This window comes from Pseudophryne corroboree, chromosome 11 (assembly GCF_028390025.1).
Source record: "Pseudophryne corroboree isolate aPseCor3 chromosome 11, aPseCor3.hap2, whole genome shotgun sequence".
Lineage (NCBI taxonomy): Eukaryota > Metazoa > Chordata > Amphibia > Anura > Myobatrachidae > Pseudophryne > Pseudophryne corroboree.
The window spans coordinates 295,814,960-295,840,265 of NC_086454.1; the positions used below are offsets into that span (position 1 = coordinate 295,814,960).

General features: G+C 46.7%; 1 protein-coding gene across 2 annotated transcripts in view; it reads left to right on the forward strand.

The window, feature by feature from the left end:
* LOC134969490 (polycystin-1-like protein 3) overlaps nucleotides 1-25,306 on the forward strand; it is a 258,914-nt gene that overhangs the window by 164,865 nt on the left and 68,743 nt on the right. For both annotated transcript variants that reach the window (XM_063945475.1, XM_063945476.1), the window contains 11 exons: nucleotides 1,440-1,630; nucleotides 8,176-8,378; nucleotides 9,734-9,914; nucleotides 10,984-11,176; nucleotides 11,287-11,509; nucleotides 12,458-12,557; nucleotides 14,451-14,594; nucleotides 18,951-19,136; nucleotides 19,403-19,685; nucleotides 20,069-20,202; nucleotides 22,583-22,710. In XM_063945475.1, the coding sequence (XP_063801545.1) occupies nucleotides 1,440-1,630; nucleotides 8,176-8,378; nucleotides 9,734-9,914; nucleotides 10,984-11,176; nucleotides 11,287-11,509; nucleotides 12,458-12,557; nucleotides 14,451-14,594; nucleotides 18,951-19,136; nucleotides 19,403-19,685; nucleotides 20,069-20,202; nucleotides 22,583-22,710 (1,966 nt within the window). The remainder of the gene's footprint in view (nucleotides 1-1,439; nucleotides 1,631-8,175; nucleotides 8,379-9,733; nucleotides 9,915-10,983; nucleotides 11,177-11,286; nucleotides 11,510-12,457; nucleotides 12,558-14,450; nucleotides 14,595-18,950; nucleotides 19,137-19,402; nucleotides 19,686-20,068; nucleotides 20,203-22,582; nucleotides 22,711-25,306) is intronic.

The following is a 25,306-nucleotide window of genomic DNA, read 5'->3' on the forward strand; positions in this document are numbered from 1 at the left end:
GGCGGTCTAGACCACTCTTGGTGTGATTTGCACTAAATTGCGTCATCATGGTCCCGAACCCTGATTCCCAGTGTCAGTAATCGTGGCATTGTGTTGCAGGGGCAGGGCCGCAATGACGTAAGCATGACCACTTAGCTGCATCATGCCCCTTCACAGAGACGACCTGGCTGTCCTCTCCTGGTGAGGGCAGGCAGTAAGTCGGGAAGTATGCATATAAGGCGCATTCTATTCTAGTATCATCATCTTTAGTTAAACCCACGTGATGTCATCATAGATAGATTTGTTCTCACTAACTGTAACAAAAAAAAAATCTCTATACTTTATCATTACTTTTCTATTTTTAAACCTATTAATATGTTTTTCATAAGCAACTCAGCTTGCATAGAATGCCCCAGGACTGGCTGGCAAAGCGGTAAGAACCCTCTTATCGCTGCCAGCCAGTAGCTCCAGAAAGGTAGGCAGCGCTCAGCTATCCAATGAAACTTTCAATGATAAATCACTGTGGTAAAACAAATCTTTTCTATCACAGTGTAATGATAAATAGACTTCCTAGGCTCATGCTCATTGCTGTATCTATAATGAGTGCAGGGTGTGCAGTGCGCACAAAGGGGCCCACACTGCACATCCTGCACCCAATAACAATACTTACCTGTCTGACAGCACTGCAGAAAACACTGGAAAATGGTGCAGTGCCATTTTCCCAGTGATCTGCACATGCACAGTAGAGCGGCCACAGTGAAAATGGTGCTAGCGCCATGTTACCAGGGGTCAGCACAGAGTATTTTCTTACCTCTCACCGTGTAGAGATGGGAGTCCTTCTTTTAATATGTCCCTGCCACAACTTACCAAAATGCAGCACAATTTATCAATAAAATACTGCGTAAGGATTAACTCTCCATGTGTGGTCTATCTAGCACATGCACAGTAGAACTGGAGGGCATGACTAGGGCTTTCAGTTTCATATGAAGAATATATATAAACTTTATACAGTGTTCGACTGGGGAATGAAGGGCCCATCTGGGGAATGCAGTGGTAGGAAACCATGTTTAAGGGGTGTGGCCAGCCACCAGAGGGGGAGTGGCCAGCTACCACAGATGTTTTGCTAACAATTAGGCGTATCTTGGTGTAGTCTCTATAGAAGAGAACCAAGCACCCATGTTCATTAGTGGTCCTGCTCACCTGGTATAGCGTAACAGTGCGTCATTTTCGTGTACAGTCTGGAACTTAATCCCTAGAGGAGGGAGCAAGGCCCTCAAGTAGTGGGGCCCACTGGGGATTTCCCCTGTACCCCCGTGGGCCAGTCTGACCCCCAAAATATATCTATTTCAAAGCTTTTAAACAGAATAAAGCATATTTGACCATGATGTGATCAGCCTCACACTTGCCTTGCTTGCTGTGTGTTTTCCTCACCAATGATCTTCATTCTGTTCTGTTTCTAGGTACCTGCTATTCTCTGCCACAGTAGAGAAGATTCTCAAAGACCACCTGTGGTTTTCTGTGTGGACTCGCTGTCCCTGGAGCCCATTCACCAGAGTGCAGCGGATCTGTTGCTCATTGTCACTTCTTTTCTGCAACCTGGTCATTAACATCATGTTCTGGGATGACCATACAGATGAAGAGTCAAAGACAGGTATGCAGCAATAGGCCTAGAGAACTGTGAGGAGCCAACACCGGTCTTCATGGCTGTATCTAGTTCTTATTCTGGCTGTGGTATGGGCCCGACACATACCTCCCAACTGTTGATGTTGGACTTTAGAGGTGGGGCATATGTGGAAATGGGCGGAGAATTGTGCAAAAGTGACGAAATCAGTGTGGAGTTTGGGCTGATGAGGGGCGGTGCTTATTTTGTCCTGGTTTGGCATGCATAACTGTTGGGAGGTATGTCCAAAAAACCCCAGTGAACCGTTGCATAGTCTCCATAGGCCAGGTCCTAGGGTAACAGAATTGCAGCATGCTGTACACGTTCATACTCTATTTACATGTATCTATACCTCTGCTGAGGCAGGAATGAGGTGTGTTGGGGTGCTCATGCCTGTCAATGTAAAACATCCAAGTAGGACCTACAAATGTTAGAACGCATGAAATCTGCATAAGGCTGCACCGCCCACCATCTTTCTAGACAGATGGATAATTAGCATGGACAGGCCAATCTTCCCATTATCAGAGGGTAGTAAACAGGCTGCCGCTGCATCCAATTAAAAATCAGGCCCAGAATGTCCCCAAACCATAGAGATCATACAGTGTACCCTGACCTGCCAGAATGTGTTGTGGAACCTCACAGCACCCGCATTTGCGTCAGGCAAGTGGTACGTTCCATTCCCCACACCTGCTGTCCCAGTCATCTAAGTAGTGCTTAGCCTAAAGCGGCGTTGCACATGTTATACAGATACGACAGCTAGCTGGGCACTAATACAGCACAAACCGGAGTCATACAAAACTTGTCTCAGTCATGGAGACCATTATCATACCCTCCAACATTTTACACATAAAAATCGGTACAAATTAGAAAAGGGGGCGTGGCCATGTGTAAGGGGGGGGGGGGCGTGGTCACGCCCCTTTTCCTATACTTTCAATGGAAGTTTGGATAGCCAAAAATCGGTACAGACCATGAAAAAAAGGTACTGTACCCATTAAAAAGGTGCATCTGGAGGGTATGCATTATCCTCATGACACCTCTCAGACCTCATGAGATATATGTACAAAGCATCCTCAGTAGTGGGGCACTTACTATTCTATGAACTTGAATAAACCCACTAGCAATAACAGAATATGTACAAATGATATTTATCATGTAAGCGTGGGATGATGGAGGAATAGGATCCCAGGAGCCAAGGATGGGGGCGTGGAGGAAATCACAGATAACTTATCCATATTCTCTTTGGGAGTGTAGAACTCATATGGAGTACAAAGAAGTGTAGCATCCCTTTCAGCATACTTGCCTACTTTCCAGGATCGGCCAGGAGTCTCCTGAGTCTTGGGTGGTGTTCCTCCTCCCCCCCCCCCCCCCCCCCAGGAAGGGCATTCAAGTCTCCTGGAGCTGCACTACGTCCACCAGGTGCCACCCACTGCCCGAGTAAACTGGGCAGTCCAAGCAGTCAATGATGTGATTTGCGCTGAATTGCATTATCATAGCCACGCCCACTGCTTTCGCAATGCCGGTAATATCAGCATTGAATAACGGGCTGCATGGCCATGATTACACAATCACGCACCCTCCCAAACCACCTACCTATGTCGTGCCACTCCCCCTTCCCTCTAAAGATAGAATAATATCAGAACATAGAAGAGTAGGCAATTGACAGTGAATGCAAAAATTGATGAAGATCGATGAATGTCAATATCAGAAATCACTAGTGAATGAGGAGAATCGATAAAGAAGGCAGAATACGAGTTTCTGGCATAAATATTCTCAAAATAACATTGATGCCTAATATAGAATTTTGAGCAATAACGATAATGAAGGTAACTAAGGGCCTAATTCATGTTTGTACGGAATGCAAATGTTTTCACAACAGAGTGATTATCTGCACGTGCCAAGGTTCCTTTTGTGCTTGCACTTGCACTGCCATGTTAACCACAGAGTGATTGACAGGAAGATACAGCTTTGGGGAGATAATGAGGGGGTGTCGGCAAAAACGCATGCGTGTCATGGTCATTTTCGGGGCATGTACCTGCCTTCAGCTACGACCATCTGGCAATAATGCGCTCAAAGAAACAGATAATGAAATCTAGCAATAGCTAGTAGCAGAGGCGTTTCTAGAGAGGAGGGGACCCGTGTGCAGACTCCGTGTTTGGGCCCCCTCCTCTCCTGTAGCCGTCACCGCCGCTGTTAGCGCTCTCAGCGCTGAGACTCTGGCACAGTGCCAGAGTCTACAGCGCATGCGCAGGACTCGGAAAAAATGGCCGCCGCGCCATTTTTCGGAGCCCTGCGCATTGCGCTGTAGACTCTGGCACTGTCAGAGTCTCTAGTGCTCAGTGTGCTAGCAGCAGCGGTGACGGGAGAGGAGGGGGCCCACACACAGTCACCGATGGACGCCGGAAAGGTGAGAATAGAAGAAATGGGTGCGGTGTGGGCCCCCTCTGGACCCAGGGGCCCGTGTGCACGCACACACTCCACCCATTATAGATTCGCCACTGGCTAGTAGGCAATCAATGTTAGGCAGAGGGTTATCAAAACTCCTAGTTGCAGAGTCTGTGTATTAGGGTGTATAGTCCAGCCGTAAGAAAAGCCTATTAAATTGTAGCATTGGGCATGAATAAGGTTTGTTTTGGCCCCGGAGCAAATACATTGTGGGGCCCCTACCAATAGAATTGTCAATATGATATGCTGGCGATGTTTTAGTGAGTAAATAGTACCCCAGCACAACAAATGTGTTAAACACACTGTAGTGGCCCCAGTTCATATTATGCACACACAACCCCCCAATTTACATATACGCATGATTAAGGTCTGTAGGGGGCCCTTAGCAAAAATATTGTGGGGGCCCCTAGAAATTGAATTCTTAAAGTGATTGAGTACCCCCCTGTACATATACTACTACACACCAGCCTACCCCTATACATATAACACTACACAGCTGTCCCACCTGTACGTATAATACTACACACAAGCCACCAACCCCATACACATAAAACTACACAGCTGCCTCCCCCCTGATCGCATAACACTATACAGTACACCTGTAGCCCCCTCAGCGTACTGCCGGGCTCCTCCTGTGCTAGTCCCGGCAGTCCTTCCCATCTGCTTCCCGAGTCCGACTCTCTCTCCCCACGCCAGTCCTCACACAGGGAAGGAGGCGGGCACACCAGCTAGCGTAACGAGCATCGCAGTGGATGCCCGGCAATAGGATATGCGGCGGCAGGTGGGGGACAGACCGTATGTGGTGGCCCTGGGACAACTGCTTCTGTCGCCCCTCCTATAATCCAGCCCTGCTTATACCATAGCGCTCATGATATTCTGGTGATACAGATGGGTGACCATCCCGGGTGCCCTGTTGGTAATCTGATACTGTAGATGGCTGAGCCTTTGGGGGGGTTTACAATTAGTTAGGCAATGTTTGTTTGCCATACTTGTGAGTCTAATAACTAAATACAAAGACATATTAGAGCAGGAATGCAATTCATTCCCTATGAAGCTTATGAAGATGTCTTTGAGGCTGAGTGTTTTAGTATTCAGATCATATATACTGCTGTGATTTTCAACCGCTGTGCCGCAGCACACTGGTGTGCCACCAGCGGTTGCCAGATGTGCCGCCGCCAAGATCCCTGCTGCCCGGACCCGGCTGCTGCCGTCTTCACTATACACTGACCGCGGAAGAGCTGCCTGCGCTGCCCGATAGATATACTGTAAGTGTATAGCAGCACAGGCAGCTCTTCCGCGGTCAGTGTATAGTGAAGATGGCAGCTCTCCTGCGGGCCCGCCCGTGACCCCTACGACGTGGCGTTACTCATAGGTCACGTACACCACATCGCCATCCCGCCCGTGCTGCTCTGCTCCTGCCGCTGAGGGGGAAAAGAGAACAGGTTTGGGCCAGTGCTTTTATTACTATGGCAGACAGTATCTGGTGGTATTACTATGGGGGGACAGTGTGTCTGGTGGTATTACTATGGGGGGACAGTGTGTCTGGTGGTGTTACTATGCGGGTCAGTGTGTGTGGTGGCATTTCTATGGGGGTCAGTGTGTGTGGTGGCATTTCTATGGGGGTCAGTGTGTGTGGTGGCATTACTATGGGGGTCAGTGTGTGTGATGGCATTTCTATGGGGGTCAGTGTGTGTGATGGCATTTCTATGGGGGTCAGTGTGTGTGATGGCATTACTATGGTGGACAGTGTGCGTGGTGGCATTACTATAGGGGACAGTGTGTGGTAGCATTACTATGGGGGACAGTGTGTCTGGTGGCATTACTATGGGGGACCGTGTGTCTGGTGGCATTACCAGGTGGGTCAGTGTGTGTGGTGGCATTACTACGGGGGACCAGGGGCGGATCCAGAAGAAAATAAAAAGGGGGGCACCATGATAGGGGAACGGTAATAGTTATATTTACATGCACCTAAGGCACGCATGCTCCCAGATAAGAGGAGTGGTATCACAGGGGGTGTGGCCTCACAGAATACAGCATCAGGTAATGATTGGCTGTAGGAGCGCATCCCTGCTGGTTTATTGCCAATGGTTCACCCTGATGAAAAGGCTGATTGGACCTTGAAATGTTGGTTACCTGTTCCATTAGTTATGGGAGCCTGGAAGGCAACCCGGCACAATATAATTATTATAGCTTTTAGTTGGTGGTAGCAGGTGCAGCATACCTTATTTTGGGCACTGCACTGAGACTCAGACTGCAGGACACAAACTGCCCATCTTTAATTAGTAGAAGCAGCCAGCTGGATCTCCAACAAGCAGCATAAGACATCTGCAGGACAGCCCTGTCACAATCACACGGGCCGCCTTCTTAAAGCCGAGGCTGAGTGTGACTGCACCTAGCATGGTGGTAAAGGAAGTGGAGGAGGAAGCGCTGGGAAACTGTGCGGTGCAGTGAGGGCTAATGAAGCCTTCTGCGACGTCATAAGTAACAGTCTTACTTCATGCTGGCATTTGAACCCTGCGCCTGGGCTGGACTCTAACCGGCTGGAAGTGGGGGAGGTAGGTTGCGGTGTGAGCAGGGGACCTCCCCATTGGTTACCACACGGACTAGCTGTTAGAGCCGTGGCAGGTCCTAGTGCCTGCCGGCTCTTTTATCAAATCTGACTGACGGAAATAGCAGTAGTGCTGCTGCTGTTCTCCTTTTGAAACAAAAAAGAAGTCAGAAATGACAGGGAGGGCACGGGTCCGAGTGCCCCCCCCTCCTGGATACGCCTATGCTGCTATCTGCCACGATCCCTCCATAGTACATCTGGGGGACCCTTAATAGTTGCGGGTACCAAAGGCGTTGGTGCATATACAATATAGAAGTACAACTGTAGACTTTGACAATGTGTCTTAAAGAAGAATGTTCCTTGACTACTCTGAATGCACTTTGACTGCCAACCTATCAATCACTTTCATGTCTTTTAAAATACTTGGGAAGTTGGGGTCAGATTTGACAACAAGTGATATTCTTCTTATCACGGGTTACTAATCTTAAATTTTGCTCCAACCAATCAGCTCCTGTCATTTTTCAAACACATGACAGCAGGGTATTGGTTGCAGTACCATTTAAGATTACTAATGTGTGATAACAAGAATATCACTCACTAAATCTACCCCTAGGCTTCTATTATTCACTCCTGCTATACTGTGCTCAACCATTGGAAATAGCGGAGATATTGTATGTACATTGCAGTCATTTGGATTGCGAATAACTGTAGATAACAGCAATACCCTTTTCTTGATTGTAGATAGCTACCCTCTGCGACATTCACCCAGGACCGGAGTCTCCCTCTTGGTCCATGGACTAGCTTTTCTTTCCCTGAAGAGTCTAGCGATCTCTCTGATTGCACCTTACCAGCTGTTTATCATTGTAAAAAAAAAATAAAAAAAAAAGATATATACATTCAAATGGAATGCTCTGTGCCATTTTGCAAGCATAGTGATCCCTATGGATCCATGAATTCTTAAATAAGGTTTCTCATGGCCATTTTTAGGGAACCACTTGTAAAACACAATACACGAGCCTTGAAAAGTATGTGTCTTTTCAACAGGTAGATCTTACTAACTGCTTTGGGGCTCATTTACATCATGTGGATGTCAGTCATTTTTATAACACTCAGCCAACGCAGAGCTTATCCGCTTCCTCTCCACTGCTCCTGTCTTTGCCTTTGGCACCAATCAGCTCCCTTTATTACTTCTGTGGCGCTGTTTCCGGCCAAGTACTCTCCGCCTCGAACACATCTCCCACTGTTGAGTTACTCCCAGAAAGAGCTGTGGGTCCTCTAGTAATGAAGTGGTAGCCATCTTGGGGAAGCCTACACTGGGGGTCGCTTTTTGGATGAGACTATTCACATATTGCCCCTGCAGTTCCCTGGATATTACCTGCCAGTGGGATCAGGGGGTTACAAAGGACAGCTTCTCAAAAGCAAAATGTAATTTCCTCATTGTCCTCTTTTCTAGAATATCCACTATTGAGCCCATAGGCTTTCTTCTCAGAAGGGCAGGGGACAGCGAGGGCAGGTGGCACTTACTAATAATGTCTCTGATTTATAGGGCAGTTTCTCATAACATGGACTCAGATTAAGATCAGCTTCAATTCCTCTATGATTTTGATCCCGGTGAACCTCCTGATTGTGCAGATGTTCCAACTCATCCAGGTACAGCTGAATCAGGTGACCCCGACTCTGAACAAACTGCGCGTGTCTCTGCCTCCAAAGCCACCCTCCAAGGAAGCTGCGTCCCAGCAGCTGCTCAGGGTAAGAGATTTCATTATTTGAATATATCAGAAAAGTGAAGAAAAAGTCATACATATAATGCAAATACATCATATCATAGTCTGGATGGAGTAATTAGCATGCCTTTAAAATACATTCAGAACTACAGTATGCTGCACTGCAGTCAAAGGTGCTGTTTGTCTTGGCCAAGTATTAACCATCCAAGTATCATCAAATAGTATATCCTGATAAGTAACAGAGGGGGCCATTCAATTAGTGGCAATGGTGGTGAGGTGACAATGTTCCAATCATTTCTCCTGCACCTTGCATCCCCCAACATCGATCATTTTCTTTCACTCTGGGGCCCATTTATCAAGAATTGCATATGCAATGGTATCTGGTTGCGATATTAGCGCCCAGAATTGCATTGCAATATGTGATTATACCAGCGCCATGCGGTAACCGGCACCTGCAGAGACAGGGGCTCTGAACGGAGCCCGTCCCTCCGATGTGCTTTGAGTGCTGCCTGGGAGTCCTGTGCATGCTCGGCCACGTTGGCCACACATGTGCTGCGGCCATTGCCAGGTTGAATCCTTGCACAACTAACTATGCAAAGTGTAGCCCATAGGTTACAATGAGCTATGGCCATCTTCAGATGGCAGTTGTTGCGGAGCCAAAATTGGTAAATCTGGCAGCATTGCATCCCCCATAGAAACCTATGGGGGTTGCGGCTGCAGGCGAGAATGGAGGGATCGCAACATGCGTTTAAGTTATGTGCTAAATATTTGCGATTAACACCCCGAAAACACCCATTTTCTGGATGTTCATATGGTGTGGTGCTACCACAGTATCTCCAGCACGCACAGCCATTAACATCACTTATTTTTTCTTATGGTGAGGAGCAGCCTTGTAACCATTTCCCCGGCATCTCCCAGCTGCTAGCACTGCACATTTTTTTCACTGATGTTTGCAATTTAGCCGTCCGACTTGTTTCTCCAGCACTCCTGCCTACCAGACTCGTGCATTTTCTTACTCGTTACAGTTGCACAGGGAAATATGTGATGTTGTGGTAGTGCAATTCTCAGTGATGCACGCAGCCGCACATCGCTGAGAATCGAATTGCCCTCTAAGAATTAATTTGCCTAGTCTTACAAATTTGGTTTTATCACCACTGTGTGTGGGCTGGTACATTAATCAGTTATTAGCAGGGTTGGACTGGCCCATAGGGGTACAGAAGAAAAATATATAGCTTATATAGATTCTGCACTCTCTAGTAGTTAGCCAAGCCTCTATAGTGGATGGCCGCACTACTTACCACTGCATTCAACCGGAGGACCTCTCATGCCCCAGTCTGGTTACTAGTGAACATATTCTTGATGCTCTGTCCTGTTTTGCAGGATGTGAAAGATATTGTGGACTTCCTGCGGAAGTATATAGTCCAGGTTCTCGGTGACAGCGCAGAGGATCTGCCATCCCCAAATTCTGATTTAGTCCTTGATCACATAGAGACGCTGTCTCATCTGGTGCAGTCTTATATCTGTGTGCAAGAAGAAAGCCGGGACAGCAAACGTGTGACTGGTATGTATATTCTCTATGGGCCGAGTGCTGATTCTGACGCTGCTTGTTAGATGGGCGCGAATAACCAGTTTTAGACAACTGCGCAGATGCAGAAGCAAACTTACACATTTGTGCGTATCTGAGACGGGGGGGATCTTGACTGGGTCGTTCTTTGCATGAAATGGGTGATTCTGGGTGGCGATGCTATAATTACATGCACGAAATCTGTTTTCTGGGGTTATTATTATTACGGACTTGTACCTACATTTCTGTGTACTGTGCTGTGCGTACAGTGAAGGGCAGTCTGTCTCTGATGGTGATGAATCTCTTGGAACCAGCATGGGGCTGGTGCAGGTGCCATTACTAATGATGACACTTGCGGCTGTGGATGGAATAACAGTGGGCAGAGAAGCTACCTGCTTGTGGGCCTAATTCAGCATTGGATTAGATGTATGATAAATTGTACACCTACAACCCTTTACTCTGACATGCGGGGGAACACCCAGCACAGGGCAAGTCCGCCCCACATGCCGGGTCCTGCTCCTCGCCCGCAAACATGCAAGCGCTTTGCATGTATGTTCAGGGTTGCCCTCTGCCTATGCAACCTAGCTGCTAGGGCACACGGTGGACAGCCATGTTTCGGGGTGCAGCAGCTGCGTATGACATCTTGCAGCCGCCGCAGCCTGCCCCGCAAACGATCCCGGACACGCCTGTGCTGGACCATGCCCCGCCCCCCACCCAATGCCCCTAAAACACCCTGTGAATGCCTCTGCTGTCATTCAGGCAGAGGTGATCGCACATGTGAGATGCCGTCGGATCTCACTGTATGTGCACGCGCAGTGCAGCTTCTACACATGCGCACACTCCAGAAAGATTTAGCATGCGAACGCAAATGCTGAATTAGGCGCCAAAGCCAAACAGATCCTCTCATTAGCCTGATGTATACTGGCAGTAGCATACTGTATCAAATGTGGCTTCTGAGTCTTCCCACAAATGCAGCCACTTTGCATCAGAATCCGGCCCTAAATGCAGAATCAGAGCACGCACCCTAAGTGCAGTTACTATTAATTCATTCATGTTTTTATTGCAGTGATCAGAGCACAGCAGTGTATCTTTCTACATTACCTTTACAAAGTCCTGCAAAAGTTGCAGTATCAAGTTGCCTCCGTGGATCTGACCTACGCTACAAAGCCTATCAGTTACATTCAAGCCTCTAATATTCTCTATGACCTGAAGCAACAATTGCAAAGTCTAAATATTTCAGGGACGCCTCTGCCGAGCAGGTATCTCTCCATTGTCCATCAATCAGACGGTGGCCAGTGTCATAGGATGCTCCATCGCTTCTTCTTCCACCTGACCTTCTCTCTCAGTGATTTTACCTCTCTGTCTCCAGTTTAACCACCAGTTTCCCGGTTTCTACGACTCAGAAGAGATGCTGCCGCATGCCGAAGTGTTTCACCTTCTTGTGCTGGATGTTTCTGTTTGGCCTCAGCGCCTTTTCTGGCTACTACATGGTGCTCGTCAGTCTGTCCATGACAAGAGACAAGGCCATCAGCTGGCTCATATCCATCATTCTCTCTTTCTTCCACAGTGTTTTCTTGATACCACCTCTTAAGGTATGAACGCCAAGAGTTACATATCCTGTAACATGAACCACTATAGCTAGGCTTGGGAGGCCATCAATTGAATGCCGGATGGGATCCCAGTGGTCAATTAACCAATGCCGGAATACCGACACCAACTGCAATACCGGTGGTCGGAGTCCCGACTGCTGGCTGGTTTCCCCACTTGGGTGGTCGTCCACGCCACTGAGGTGGAATGTCGCCACCGGGCCCGAAGCGTGCCGAGCGCAGCAAGCCCGTGAGGGGACACACTGGTCTCCTGACCTCCAGGATCTCATACTGATCCTCTAGGCATACCATACCATCCCTTTAAACCAGGACACATGTCAATTTCACAGGTTCTATGACAGAGTAAAACCTGGTGAACTGCAGGCTTGAAGTCAGCCAGCCTCGGAACCTGTGTAACTCATGAGTGTCCCGGTTTAAAGGGATAGTATGGTAAACCTACCTATAGCAGCTAACCGCATGTGCCAAATGCTTAGCCAACTACAAGCACTAAGGTTACATGGGTTTAGCACTGAAAGTACATACACTGATCCTAACATATGCAATAGTGATGACGTTAGCAAAGGAATAATCTCACCAGTACAAGTGCCCACCGGTGCCAGCCATTAACTAACACTACAGTACCAGATGGTATAGTGTCACCACCGATGACAGCTAGAATCACCACAAATGTATCTTTAAAGCATACAGAGTGTGTGGTACACATGGGGTCCAGGGGGGCTCACACTGCACACCCTGTACTATAGACAATACTTACCCCACCACGGAAATCAAAGGGAATATGGCGCCAGTAACAGCGCCGTTGTGCCGTGGCAGCGCTGCACAATTCATTGGGAAAATGCATTGTCCACTGCAAGCTGTAATCTCAGTGACTTTGTGTTGCTTACCTTCTGTCTCTGTTCCCGTTACTCTTCCCGCCCGTTGTTTGTCTCTAAGGTTTTTGCTCAGACTATCTTCATGTTGCGCGTGCTGAGGAGGAGCAATATAGAAGATGCAGGAGAGGAACAGCAGCTGTACGGGATTCTTGGCTTGCTGGGTCAGTATGAGTCTGTCCATGCAATGGCTCGGGTACATCCCACTTGTCTGTACTGCTGGTGGTTGCCTGGCAGCCCGTCCCGGCATCGAGCATCATGTTATTCTGGCATTTTCTTACAAAAAAGTCACAGGCTCTAGAACCTCATAAGTGATACACCAGGGGCCTGATTCACAGGTGGGCGCAATGCTGATGTTCTACTGCGTGTGTGGCCGAGTCGCACTGAGCATGCAATCCACTGGTAACCACCAGGGGATGTAGAATAAATATGGACGCAGTGAGAGGCAATTTCAGGGGGCGTTCCTGGGTAGTAACAGGGGGGGGGGGGGGGGCTAGCAAGAAGCGGGGTACGTCACGGTCGTGTCTCAGCGATGTTCCGAAGGACATTCTGTGCCTCCATGGGGCTGGTGCAATGTCCGATGGTGCAACAGATATGTGACCGATGTCGCAAAACAGCGGATAGTGATGCAGCCAGTGGCTAATTCCATTAGCTGCAGTATTAGCATAGAGACGCAGTCATGGTACAATAATATCTGCCTCTGAATCAGGTCAATGGAGATTTATCAAACTTTCTAAAGAGGACAAGTGGAGATGCGTCCTATAGGAGTTGGGCTGTAAATGCCGGCGGTTGGTTTGCCGGCGGTCAGAATACAGACTGCGGCATCCCGACAGTGAGAATCCTCACATGTGGAAGGTAAGTATACTTACCTTCCCCCCATGGCCCACTAATCTTCCATTCCTGTGGCATAAACCTAACCTTCCCGAGCACCCTCCCCCCCCCCCCCCTTCCCCTCAGCGTAACCCTAAACCTCCGTGGTGGCCCCTGAACCTAACCCCCCCCCCCTTTCCCGCAGCCTAAACCTAACCCTCCCTCCAGGATTCTGGCGTCAGCATTTTGACTGCCCGGAACCCAACCGCCGGAATCCTGCCTGTATCCCATCCTATAGCTCCCTCTGATATGTAGTGTGTAGTATGTTATGTGTGTGTATGTGCTCAATGACATGTACATACATAGTCGTCGTTTATGGTGGGGGTTCTTCATTAGTAAGAGACACTGGGGGTCATTCCGAGTTGATCGCACGCTGCAACTTTTTGCAGCTCGTGCGATCAACTAGACGCCGCCTATGGGGGAGTGTATATTTGCATAGCAAGGCTGCGATCGCTTGTGCAGTTGAGCTATGCAGTTTCTAAGTAGGTCTGGACTTACTTACCCACTGCGATGACTTCAGCGTCTCAGGTCCCGAAATTGACATCAGACATCCGCCCACCAAACGCCTCGACACGCCTGCGTTCGGATCTCCACTCCCCGAAAACGGTCAGTTGGAGCCCTGGAACGCCTTCCTCCTGTCAATCACGTTGCGATCGCGGCAGCGATAATTTTCTTCTTTAATTCAGTCGCTGCCCGGCGTTCCCCGGCGCTGGCAGCGATGCGCCTGCGCATTGCGCCCACTGCGCATGCGCATTCTGGACCCGTTTGCACGGCTGCGAAAAAAGCAGCGTGCAAACGGGTCGGAAAGACCCCCACGGACCCTGATTCAGGGTTGGGCGCAGTTTATACAGCAATAAAATGATAGCTAGAAGCTGGCCGGTAGTTATGGGCAATACCTGCACTTCTCCTCTTACACAGTTTGATAAATCTCCCCCATATAAATTCACATAGCTAAATAATGAAAGAGAACATGTAGCATACTTGCTGTATGTAGATAAGACAAAGGAGAGAGGGCCCTGCTCATACAAGCTTACAGTCTGATGCAGTCTCATTCGATGAGATGTTACAGTTATCTGTAAACTCTCTTCCAGCTCTTGTGCGTTGCTTGTATAAGCACCTGACCTCATGGAATATCAATTTATTCTCCTCCACTAACACTCACTTCTCCCTCCCCTTCCCCTTCACAGCAAGCCGTGCGGACTGGGAGCTTTCAGGCTGGAGGGACCCGTCCAATCCAGTGTACCAGGCACCTGCTAACAAGCCCACAACCAGCCTGAAGAAGCAGAGGTTGATGGAACAGAAGCTTTCCAAGTTACTGCATCAGATTATCGGTACCACAATGCATTACTTTTCCTCACGCTTCCTGAGACTACATAGGGGCTAATTCAGAGGTGGACGACGCGTCTGTGCAACGTTATGTAAATAACCAGTTTACGTAAATATCTGCATGAGGCCCAGAGACTGCTATTACAGGGTTCAGAGGCAGCGCTACAAAGGTCATGGTGTCATGTCAGATTTGTGCAAGGTCTAAAAGCAAGTGGCATTCAGTAACTGCCGCCTATCTACTTAAATTGTGCCCATTACCTACTCATATGAGGTTGGCTATTTTGTGGGCTCTAATAAACATGGGAATACAAACTGCCAATTCACTAAGCAATGACTGAGGCATGAGGTGCAGGAAAATGCCTCATTAATGATTGGTAGAAAAAGCTGCTATTACTACCAAGAAGATGACATTTGTAACTGCTTATGAAGTGGATCTGCAAATTATTTGCTGCGTCACAAAAGAGCATTTACGGGCAGTCCTCATAATAGATATACAACATGCAGTCAGATTGGGGGGCTGGGGCCATCAGGGAATGCATACAACTGATAGGAGGAAGATGATGAGGGATGAGACATTCCTTGCTGCTGCAACTAGCCACCAGATATGCAGCAAGAAACTGTAAGGAGACAATTGAATTGCAGGCGATGAGAGTGATGTACCATCAGAATATCATTGGAAGGAATGCTCACAACGGAGGAACATGGGTCCTCAATCAGATTTTTGAATTTATTATTTATTAACAGTTTCTTATATAGCGCAGCATATTCCATTGCGCTTTACAATTGGTACAACAGTAATAGAATAAAACTGGGTAATAACAGACAGACATAGAGGTAGGAAGTACAGAAAAAAGAGAAAGATTAAGAGTGCGCTGTCAGCGGCAGCCAGTAAAGGGGGGGGGTCAGCCCCTATATGAAGTAAAACAACAATATAGAAATATGTACTGGCGCCGGCTGTGAAATCAATAAGGGACGATATTTTAAGATAAAAAATCACAAATTTTTAATAAACATATAAAATTGATTAAATGAATAAATCAGATGTAATTTATCTGTTCCTAAGTTAGAAACAGATGATGTTAGAAGTTGTTAATTAGGACCAATTGGATCCCACTCATGGTAAATATTAAAGTTACACAGTCTCCGGTTAGGACTCCCTCCTCATTATTTCTTGGTTCACTTGAGATAATAGTAGTTACCCAGTCCTTATGGATGTTGTTCCCAGGATCTCAATTTAGCAGGTGAGAATCCAGTTAGCAGCAGGGGAATGATTCCAGGTTGCAATGGGCTGGTAGTGTCCAATAAGGGCAAGAGTCCAATTGTTACCGGAGATACCAGGTGGATCCAGAGCTGATGGCCAGTGTCCTTAACTCAACGCGTTTCGCTGGTCTAATGGCTGCCAGCTTCCTCAGGAGCATATGTCACACAGGGTACCTTGTGGAGTTTATATACTCCCTTCATTATGCTGGGAGTGTGTACACCTGATTCACTCATTGTATAATAAATAAAACGTCCCATAAAAATACTAAAAATTAGATCCAGAAGGCAATCCTATTAAATGATCTAGGCTATAATGATTTAATATCTAAAAAACGAGTGTTTTAAATACCTATTAGGCAGTATAAACAGCAGAATTCATAATGACATTTCCTGGTCACCTGACCGTCCCCGATCACGTGATCTAGATGTCAGTCAGCATAAATTACCTAATGTTCCTTATTTGGTCTGATCACGTGATCGCTTCCGGTCACGTGATCGGCATTGTATCTCCATTATAGAGAGATGAAGATAGAAGTTGTGGGTTTGTTTATTTTAGTCCGATCACGTGGTCGCTTCCCGTCACGTGATCGGCATAGTCACTCTCATTGCGGCCCCATCTCGGATCACAGTGTCATGTGTTCTGATCACATGGTCCGAGATGGGCCTATCCTGTCGCGCTCAGTATTAAACTGCAATGGCGCTGCGTTCCACTTGTTGAGTTTGCGTTCCACGGACGGCCCGTGCACCAGGAAATGTCACTTTAATACAATGGCACATAATGGTAATAAATTTCTATTTAAAAAATACTAGGGATATCCACCCCATGACATTAGGGTTTATATATATATATATATATATATATATATATATATGAGTATAGTCTCAGTAGTAAAAATAACAGTAATAAGACACAGTATAGATTACATAATCGATAAGAGAAATCGTTATTAGAGAAAGAAAGGTAGTTCAATTTATACACATCCCATGATATTTTAAAAATCATTATAACATTATATTAACATGGGATGGAAAAACTCGAGAATAGATAGAGTACATGATAACATTCTATAGGCATATTATATTATGCATATACATTATTAATATCATTCAGTATATACCCAGTTCGATAATGTATATTTTTTATATATTGTGTATTATTGTATTCATTGGTCCGCACATATATACATAAGACACACCAGACAATACTATGCACATATTCACATGTGCAGTGCGTGCATATTTCTACCCAATTTCTCGGGCAGGATACTTATTGCTCTATGGACAATTCTGTTTACTGTTTCGTATTAAAAGATAGAGGAGAAGGGAAAACGTGTCCAGCCCATTGCAACCTGGAATCATTCCCCTGCTGCTAACTGGATTCTCACCTGTTAAATTGAGATCCTGGGGACAACATCCATAAGGACTGGGTAACTACTATTATCTCAAGTGAACCAAGAAATAATGAGGAGGGAGTCCTAACCGGAGACTGTGTAACTTTAATATTTACCATGAGTGGGATCCAATTGGTCCTAATTAACAACTTCTAACATCATCTGTTTCTAACTTAGGAACAGATAAATTACATCTGATTTATTCATTTAATCAATTTTATATGTTTATTAAAAATTTGTGATTTTTTATCTTAAAATATCGTCCCTTATTGGTTTCACAGCCGGCGCCAGTACATATTTCTATATAGATGTAGGAAGGCCCTGCTCGCAAGCTTACAATCTATAGGGGAAACAGGCTTTGGTACACAAGGATAGATGCTACCTATTGCATAATGATCCACCAGATTGCAAAGGTTCTTAATGGGGTGCATGATATGGCCACACAGCAATGTTGGCCAAGGGTCAGATGTGGACAGAGTAGTGGCTCAGGCAGCAAATTACAGATGTTTGGTACTTTGCACATGTCCCTGCGCATGTGTAGGAAGGGTCTGTGTTGCATTACTGCATCAGACTGTCAGTGATTGATGCCATTTGGGGATGGGGAGTGGACGGCGACGGCCTCCGTTTCTCCAAATGGGGGAAGAAGGAGGCCAGGATCTTTGTCAGAGGATGGAGATTTCAGGGCCTCTAGGTAGGACTTGCGGCAGCCGGCTTGCGTGACCCCATGGGTCATGCAGCCGGCTGATGGTGCTGGGGAAGATCCAATAGGAAGCACCTCGGATCAGTAATGCATCAGTAATGCTTCCTGCTGCATTAGTGCCATCGCTGCTGCTTCGGTTCAAGCAGCAGCGATAGTCCCTCCAACCACATGAATGAGGGCAATTGTGATCACTACATCACTTATTTTAGCTCACACTCCTATAGAAGTGAGCAAACAAATGGCAATGTTGCTCTATTGCAGTGGTTCCCAAACTCGGTCCTCAAGTACCCCCAACAGTTCATGTTTTCCAGGTCACCTAGCAGTTGAACAGGTGGATTCATTACTCACTGACACATTATAAAAGACCCACAGGTGGAGCAAATTATTTCACTTGCAATCCTGTGAGGAGACCTGGAAAACATGAACTGTTGGGGGTACTTGAGGATCAAGGTTAGGAACCACTACTCTGTTGGCATTTTTGGTAGTGTCTGCATCCCTGCATTGCCGAGATCTGAATCGCCTATTAAAAATGGGATTTAGATTCATACAAAAAGATATTTTTTATAAACTGAAAGATTGGATATATGGGATCTTGCATGGCCTTATGGGTGCGCACGTGAGCATCACAAACTGTCCACAAAAAGTTGCACATCATTGCATTCTGTTACTTGAAGAAGATTGTTCAATAGATAAGTTGTATGACCTGGCAGTAGTTTGGGGTGAGGGTTTTAGCTTTGGTGACATGACATGAACAACTGTGGCCGCTAGCCTGTAAGAAGTTGTGCAAGGCCTAACAGATAATGATCAAGAAAATGCCCCCCACTTGCATCTACACAGTACATCGGGGTGGGGTCTGCGGCTGCTCGGTAATAACTTTTGGACAAAGCGTCTCTCGGGCATGGCTGACTCTTTTTATGCAGACCAGATGAGCTCTACAATTATTTACTTCTTTATTTTTAATCAATACAATTTTTGTACAATCTTAATTTTATTCTGCAATTTCATTTCAGTTCACATTATTCTTCTGGTGTCCACTATGATCATGGCGTATATAGACAAGAGCCCTAACGAGTACTACTTGTACCTGGCTATCCAGAATAGCTTCTCTGGAACGTTTACTAACATTGGAGCTATTCCAGACTTCTACAGCTGGCTGCAGGGAACTCTGTTACCAAACCTATACACTGTGTACCCAGGTGGGTATTTGTTAACTGGATCAAGAAAGGGTTATATTCTGGGCCGCCCAGTACAGCAGAGCCAGTGCCCCATGCATCCAATAACTTAATTGATACTTTGCTAAATCAACCTATGTGCCCTAATTTTGTGGCCTACTTCCTTGCACAGTCAATGGTAAATAGCAAGTATTTATTAGCGGTAATACAGGAAATACTACTAATGTCAAAGAGAGTGTTTCAGTGCTTTATTTAATAACCATACTACCTCTTGTCTGGCATTTTATTAGGCTTCATTACAGATGGGAACTGCTTCCTGGTGGGTAGCCCACGCATCCGTCAGTTACGGAGAGTCCCTAACAGTGGCGGAGTACCCAAGCTTTATGATTTGGAGGATAGCAGCAGCTATGGGCCCGAGTGGAGCACAGACCGCAGCAGTAATGCATCGGCTGACATGTGGACATACTACACGGAATCAGAATTGGGAGGATATCCCGTCATGGCATATTATGGCTCCTACTCCGGAGGTGGCTACATAGTGGAACTAGGCTTGAACAGAAGCTCTGCAGACAGGTGTGAAGGACCATATGTAACTATGGAAGGGTAGACTGGGGAAATACATTTCACCCAACACACCCTGAGGGCAATCACTCTGCATGTTTAACCAATATTCCTGAGAATGCAACCTAGCAATTCAGTAAGACTTGGTGACATCTCCAATGTCCCCAACGTCTAATGATCACAAGTTAAAGGATGCCACTAGTTCCTTTTGAGAGCACACAAATTAGCTGCCTCCAATGTGTATAGGCAGCAACCTCATGAACGTTACCGACTCTCCTGCTGTATTACCAGGCTGCATTTTCATGATTATTTCTATCTAAAAACTAAGTTTCCAGGGCGATGGGTGCAAGTTAATTAAGAATAGCAATGATGCCTTTCCATTGTCTCTTCTGCAGTGTGATCAGCTGGCTAGTAACGAGCAACTGGCTGGACAGCTACACCAAAGCCGTATTTGTGGAGTTCAACGTCTACAATGCCAATATAAACCTCTTTTGCCTCGCGGCCTTCATCCTGGAGACCAGCGTGATTGGTAGAGCTGATTCATTTGGGCAACAATAGCTAAACCTCTTTATTAGAAACTGGAGGGCAGGGGGTGCCACAACGTTGTTAGGTTGGGGAGGGGTCTAAGATATCATTTCCTTTTTTGCGCTGCTAAATCACTGAATGTTGCCCTCTCAGAGGCAGCTGGACTATCCATAAAAGTAGCATCGAGGACACTATGGGAAATGCACATAATAGTGTAAAAGAATAAAAATGCAACAATGAGGGGCAGTGAGGTGGGGGGCCGGGGATTTTCACGTAAGGGTTGTTTTGGGTCCAGATGAAGGGGGAGCTGAGGGGGAAGACGGGAGGACTATATAAAGTGGGAGGTGAGAAGGACGCAGGACTGCTCTCAATGAGGGGCCATCCCACAGTAACTAGCCACACACTGTAGGAGCTGGGTGCAGGGTGGAGGAGGGCCCTGGAGGCAGTGGAGAAGGGCTGTGGGGAGGATGGAAGTGAAGCGCACTGCGTCCCGAAACCCATTGCAGTGCCTCTTCTCAAATGTTTTTTGGGGGACAGGGCAGCGCCTATGCTGGAGGGTAACCACAAAGGGCATGATGGTAGCCTGGGTGATCCTGTAGACACAACTGTTCTACTACCTACTGTTTTGCAGCTTATCTCTGATCTCTCCTGGAAGACTTACTAAGCCTAAAGCGAAGAGAGATAAAGTACCAGCCAATCAGCTCATAACTATCATTTTTCAAGCACAGCCTGTAACATGGCAGTTAGGAGCTGATTGGCTGGTACTTTATCACACTCCACTTTATCACTCTCCAAGGCTTAGTACATCTCCCCCTTATGGAGGTATTTATCAAAGTTTGGAGAGAGATAAAAATTATGAGAGATAACGTACTAGCCAATTAGCTTCTGCTTTACATTTTACAGGCTGTGTTTGAAACATGTCAGTTATGAGCTGATTGGTTGATACTTTATCTCTCCCCAAGCTTTGATAAATAACCCTCTTAAACACAAACCATTTACCTTGCTAAAGACCTTATCACACCACACTTTTTTATTTTCCAGTCACAGACCTACCTTGTTTTTCCTATGTCATATATGAAATCCTGACACAAAATAACTTTCAATGTGTCTTTCCCAATACCCTGCCTCCCCAGCTACTCTATCGTCATCCAACCACAGAAATATCTCACACACCTCTGTCAAACCACAGATCAACCATCTCCATTCCTATTAGCACATTGGTTCTCAGACTAGGACACTCAGCAGGTGCACAGGTACATTCATTACTCAGACACATTGTAAAAGATCCACTGGTGGAACTAATTATTTCACCTGTGATTCTGTGAGGAGACCTGGAAAACATGTACTGTTTGGGATCCTGAGGACCAAGTTTGAGAACCTATGGAATAGAGCAGTGGTTCTCAAACTCGGTCCTCAGGACCCCACACAGTGCATGTTTTGCAGGTGTCCTCACAGAATCGCAAGTGACATAATTAGCTCCACCTGTGGACCTTTTTAAATGTGTCAGTGAGTAATTAATACACCTGTGCACCTGCTGGGTTACCTGCAAAACATGCACTGTGTGGGGTCCTGAGGACCGAGTTTGAGAACCACTGGAATAGAGCATAGGTTCTCAAACTCGGTCCTCAGGACCCCACACAGTGCATGTTTTGCAGGTGTCCTCACAGAATCGCAAGTGACATCATTAGCTCCACCTGTGGACCTTTTTAAATGTGTCAGTGAGTAATTAATACACCTGTGCACCTGCTGGGTTACCTGCAAAACATGCACTGTGTGGGGTCCTGAGGACCGAGTTTGAGAACCACTGGAATAGAGCATAGGTTCTCAAACTCGGTCCTCAGGACCCCACACAGTGCATGTTTTGCAGGTAATCCAGCAAGTGCACAGGTGTATTAATTACTCACTGGCACATTTTAAAAGGTCCACAGGTGGAGCTAATTATGTCACTTGCGATTCTGTGAGTAAACCTGCAAAACATGCACTGTGTGGGTTCCTGAGGACCGAGTTTGAGAACCTGTGGAATAGAGCATCATCTTCTCTCTAAGCATGTCGCCATATTACTATCAATTAAGCTCATTTATGAAAGTACAAACCACATACCTCTGCAGAGCATATGCCATGTGGCCCCTGCAGAGCATATGCCATGTGGCCCCTGCAGAGCGTACAACAGTTGCACTTTTATTCCAGCACCTGCATGTGCTCTTAAAGGGAAGCACATAAATCAGTGGCCAAGATGGAAACGCCTAGTTGTGCACTCCAGCTTTATATACGAGATCCTCTGCTCTTATCCCAAACCTTTCCAGTCCTTATTCCTGTTTAATGTAATTATACAATACAGTAGGTCCTTCTTTTCAGCTCAACGTTCTCATTGTCTGATATAACAGGAAGCTTATGGCCGACAACTGACCTGCAGATCATGCGTCTCTATCCCACAGCTGAGAGTTTCTTCTCCTTTCAATTTGCTAACGAAATTCTGTTTCTCATCATTATCCTGTATACCATTGTGATTCAGGTAAGAGTGATGCGGCATGGGGCTTTCTGCATGGACATTAAGGGGTCTATTTATGAATAGAGATGAGCGGGTTCGGATGTAACGCCAGAATTAACGCCAGTTCGGTTTTATCCTGATTTTTCTTATTGGCTATTCAAAACACGTGACATCCGGGAGTCAATACGATGCCGTTTTGAGAACCGAGTAAAACCGAACTCGCTCATCCCTATTTATTAGAGATGAGCGGGTTCAGATGTAACGCCAGAATTAATGCCAGTTCGGTTTTATCCTTATTTCTCATACGTCCTAGAGGATGCTGGGGACGACATCAAGACCATGGGGTATAGACGGGATCCACAGGAGACATGGGCACTCCAAAGACTTTTCATTGGGTGTGAACTGGCTCCTCTCTCTATGCCCCTCCTCCAGACCTCAGTTTTAGAAATGTGCCCAGGTCGACTGGATGCACTCTGAGGAGCTCTACTGAGTTTCTCTGAAAAGACTTATGTTAGGTTTTTTATTTTCAGGGAGATCTGCTGGCATCAGACTCCCTGCTTCATGGGACTTAGGGGAGAGAAGCAGAACCAACTTCCTCAGAGTTTCATGGCTCTGTTTCTGGCTGACAGGACACCATTAGCTCCTGAAGGGAACTGAACGCTAGCCGTGTCTAGATGCTCACTCCCACAGCACGCCGTCACCCCCCTCACAGAGCCAGAAGTCAGAAGACAGGTGAGTATTAGAAAAATGATCTTCAATCAAGTAAGTGACGACTGAGGTGCGGCGCGGCTGGCGGGAGCGCAACGCGCCATTGCTGCCCACACACACAAGCACTGCAGGGTGCAGGGCGCGGGGGAAGGCGCCCTGGGCAGCAAGAAAAATACCTCAAACGGGCTAAAAGGGGGCATAAGATGCAGCTGGCAGAGCCCTACCTCCGCCAGTATAAATATTGTAATAGATACTGAGGGGCGGAGCTTCTTCAGGCAGCCAGCACACTACTCAGCACCATTTTTTCTCTCTCCTCAGGCTGCAGAGAACACGCTGGTCCTCTCCTCCACTTCTGACAAGTACAGGGTGCTATAAGAGGGGGCACAAAGCGATTGTGGTGCATTTGATAGTGTATATTACTATTTAAACGTTCTTTTGAGCTGTGGATATACTGTGTTCACAGGCAATACTGGCGCTGGGTTTGTGAACTGGCTGCTCCTATCCTGTGTCCCTCTGACAGATTTTACTGTGGGTCTGTCCCCAAAATAAGTCCCAGTGTGTCTGTGAGTGTGGTGTACACGTGTGAGGCATGTCTGAGGCAGGGAGTTCCTCCCCAGAGGAAGCCATTTTAGGGACACAGAGTTATAATGTGGTGGCGCTACCGGCACACCAAGAGCCTGCATGGGTGAAAGAGCTACGTGACAGTATGCATCTGATTAACCGTAGATTAGATAAATCTGAATCTAAGGCTGCATGCTGGAGAAAATCTGTGGAAGATGTGATTTTTCAGGATGCTGTTATTCCTTATGCGGGCGGCCCCTCTGGGTCACATAAGAGACCATTTGCAAATGTTGTAAACACTGATACCGACATGGATTCTGATTCTTGTGACGACAATAGTGAATCCAGAGAGCTAGATCATAAATTGGCAAAAAGTATACAATATATGATTGTGGCTATAAGGGACATGTTGGAGGTTACAGAAAGCACTCCTGTACCTCAGGAGAAAGCTTATTTATGTAAGGAAAAGAATTCCAAAGTCACGTTCCCTCCTTCACATGAACTAAATGCTCTGTTTGAAGGTATGTGGGAGAATCCTGATAAAAAATTTCGTATTCCCAAAAGGATTCACATAGCTTATCCTTTCCCGGTTGAAGACAGGAAAAAATGGGAGTCACCCCCTGTGTTATAGGCCCTACACACTGGTCGATTTTCTGAAAGATATGAACGATCTCGTTCATAAATGAACGAGAACTCGTTCATATCTTTCAGTGTGGAGACTCCAGCGATGAACGATGCGAGGCCCCGCGCTCGTTCATCGCTGGTCTCCCGTCGGCTGTGCATGCAGGCCAATATGGACGATCTCGTCCATATTTGCCTGCACTTCAATGCAGCCGCGTGACGGGGGGAGTGAAGACACTTCACTCCCCCCGTCACTGCCCCCCCGCCGCTGGGTCGCTCGTCGGCCGTCAGGCACCTCGGCGGCGCATCGTCAAATGAGTAGGGCCCCTTAGACAGTGCACTTTCCAGGTTGACAAAGAAGGTAATTCTCCCTGCTCCTGGCACGGCTTCTCTTAAAGAGCCGGCAGACCGCAAAACGGAAACGACATTGAAATCCATTTATGTTACCAATGGTACACTGCTCAGGCCCACTATTGCCTGCGCATGGGTGAGTCGCGCTATTCAAAAATGGTCAGAAAGCGTGTCATCAGAAATTGACATGATTGATAAAGATGAGATACTCCTTAAGTTAGGGAATATCAAGGACGCTACCGCCTACATGCTGGAAGCAATGAAGGATATTGGACTCTTGAGTTCACAAGCCGCTACCATGGCAGTATCGGCTAAGCGGGCATTATGGATTTGCCAGTAAAAAAGCGGATGTAGATTCCAAAAGAAACATGGAGGCTCT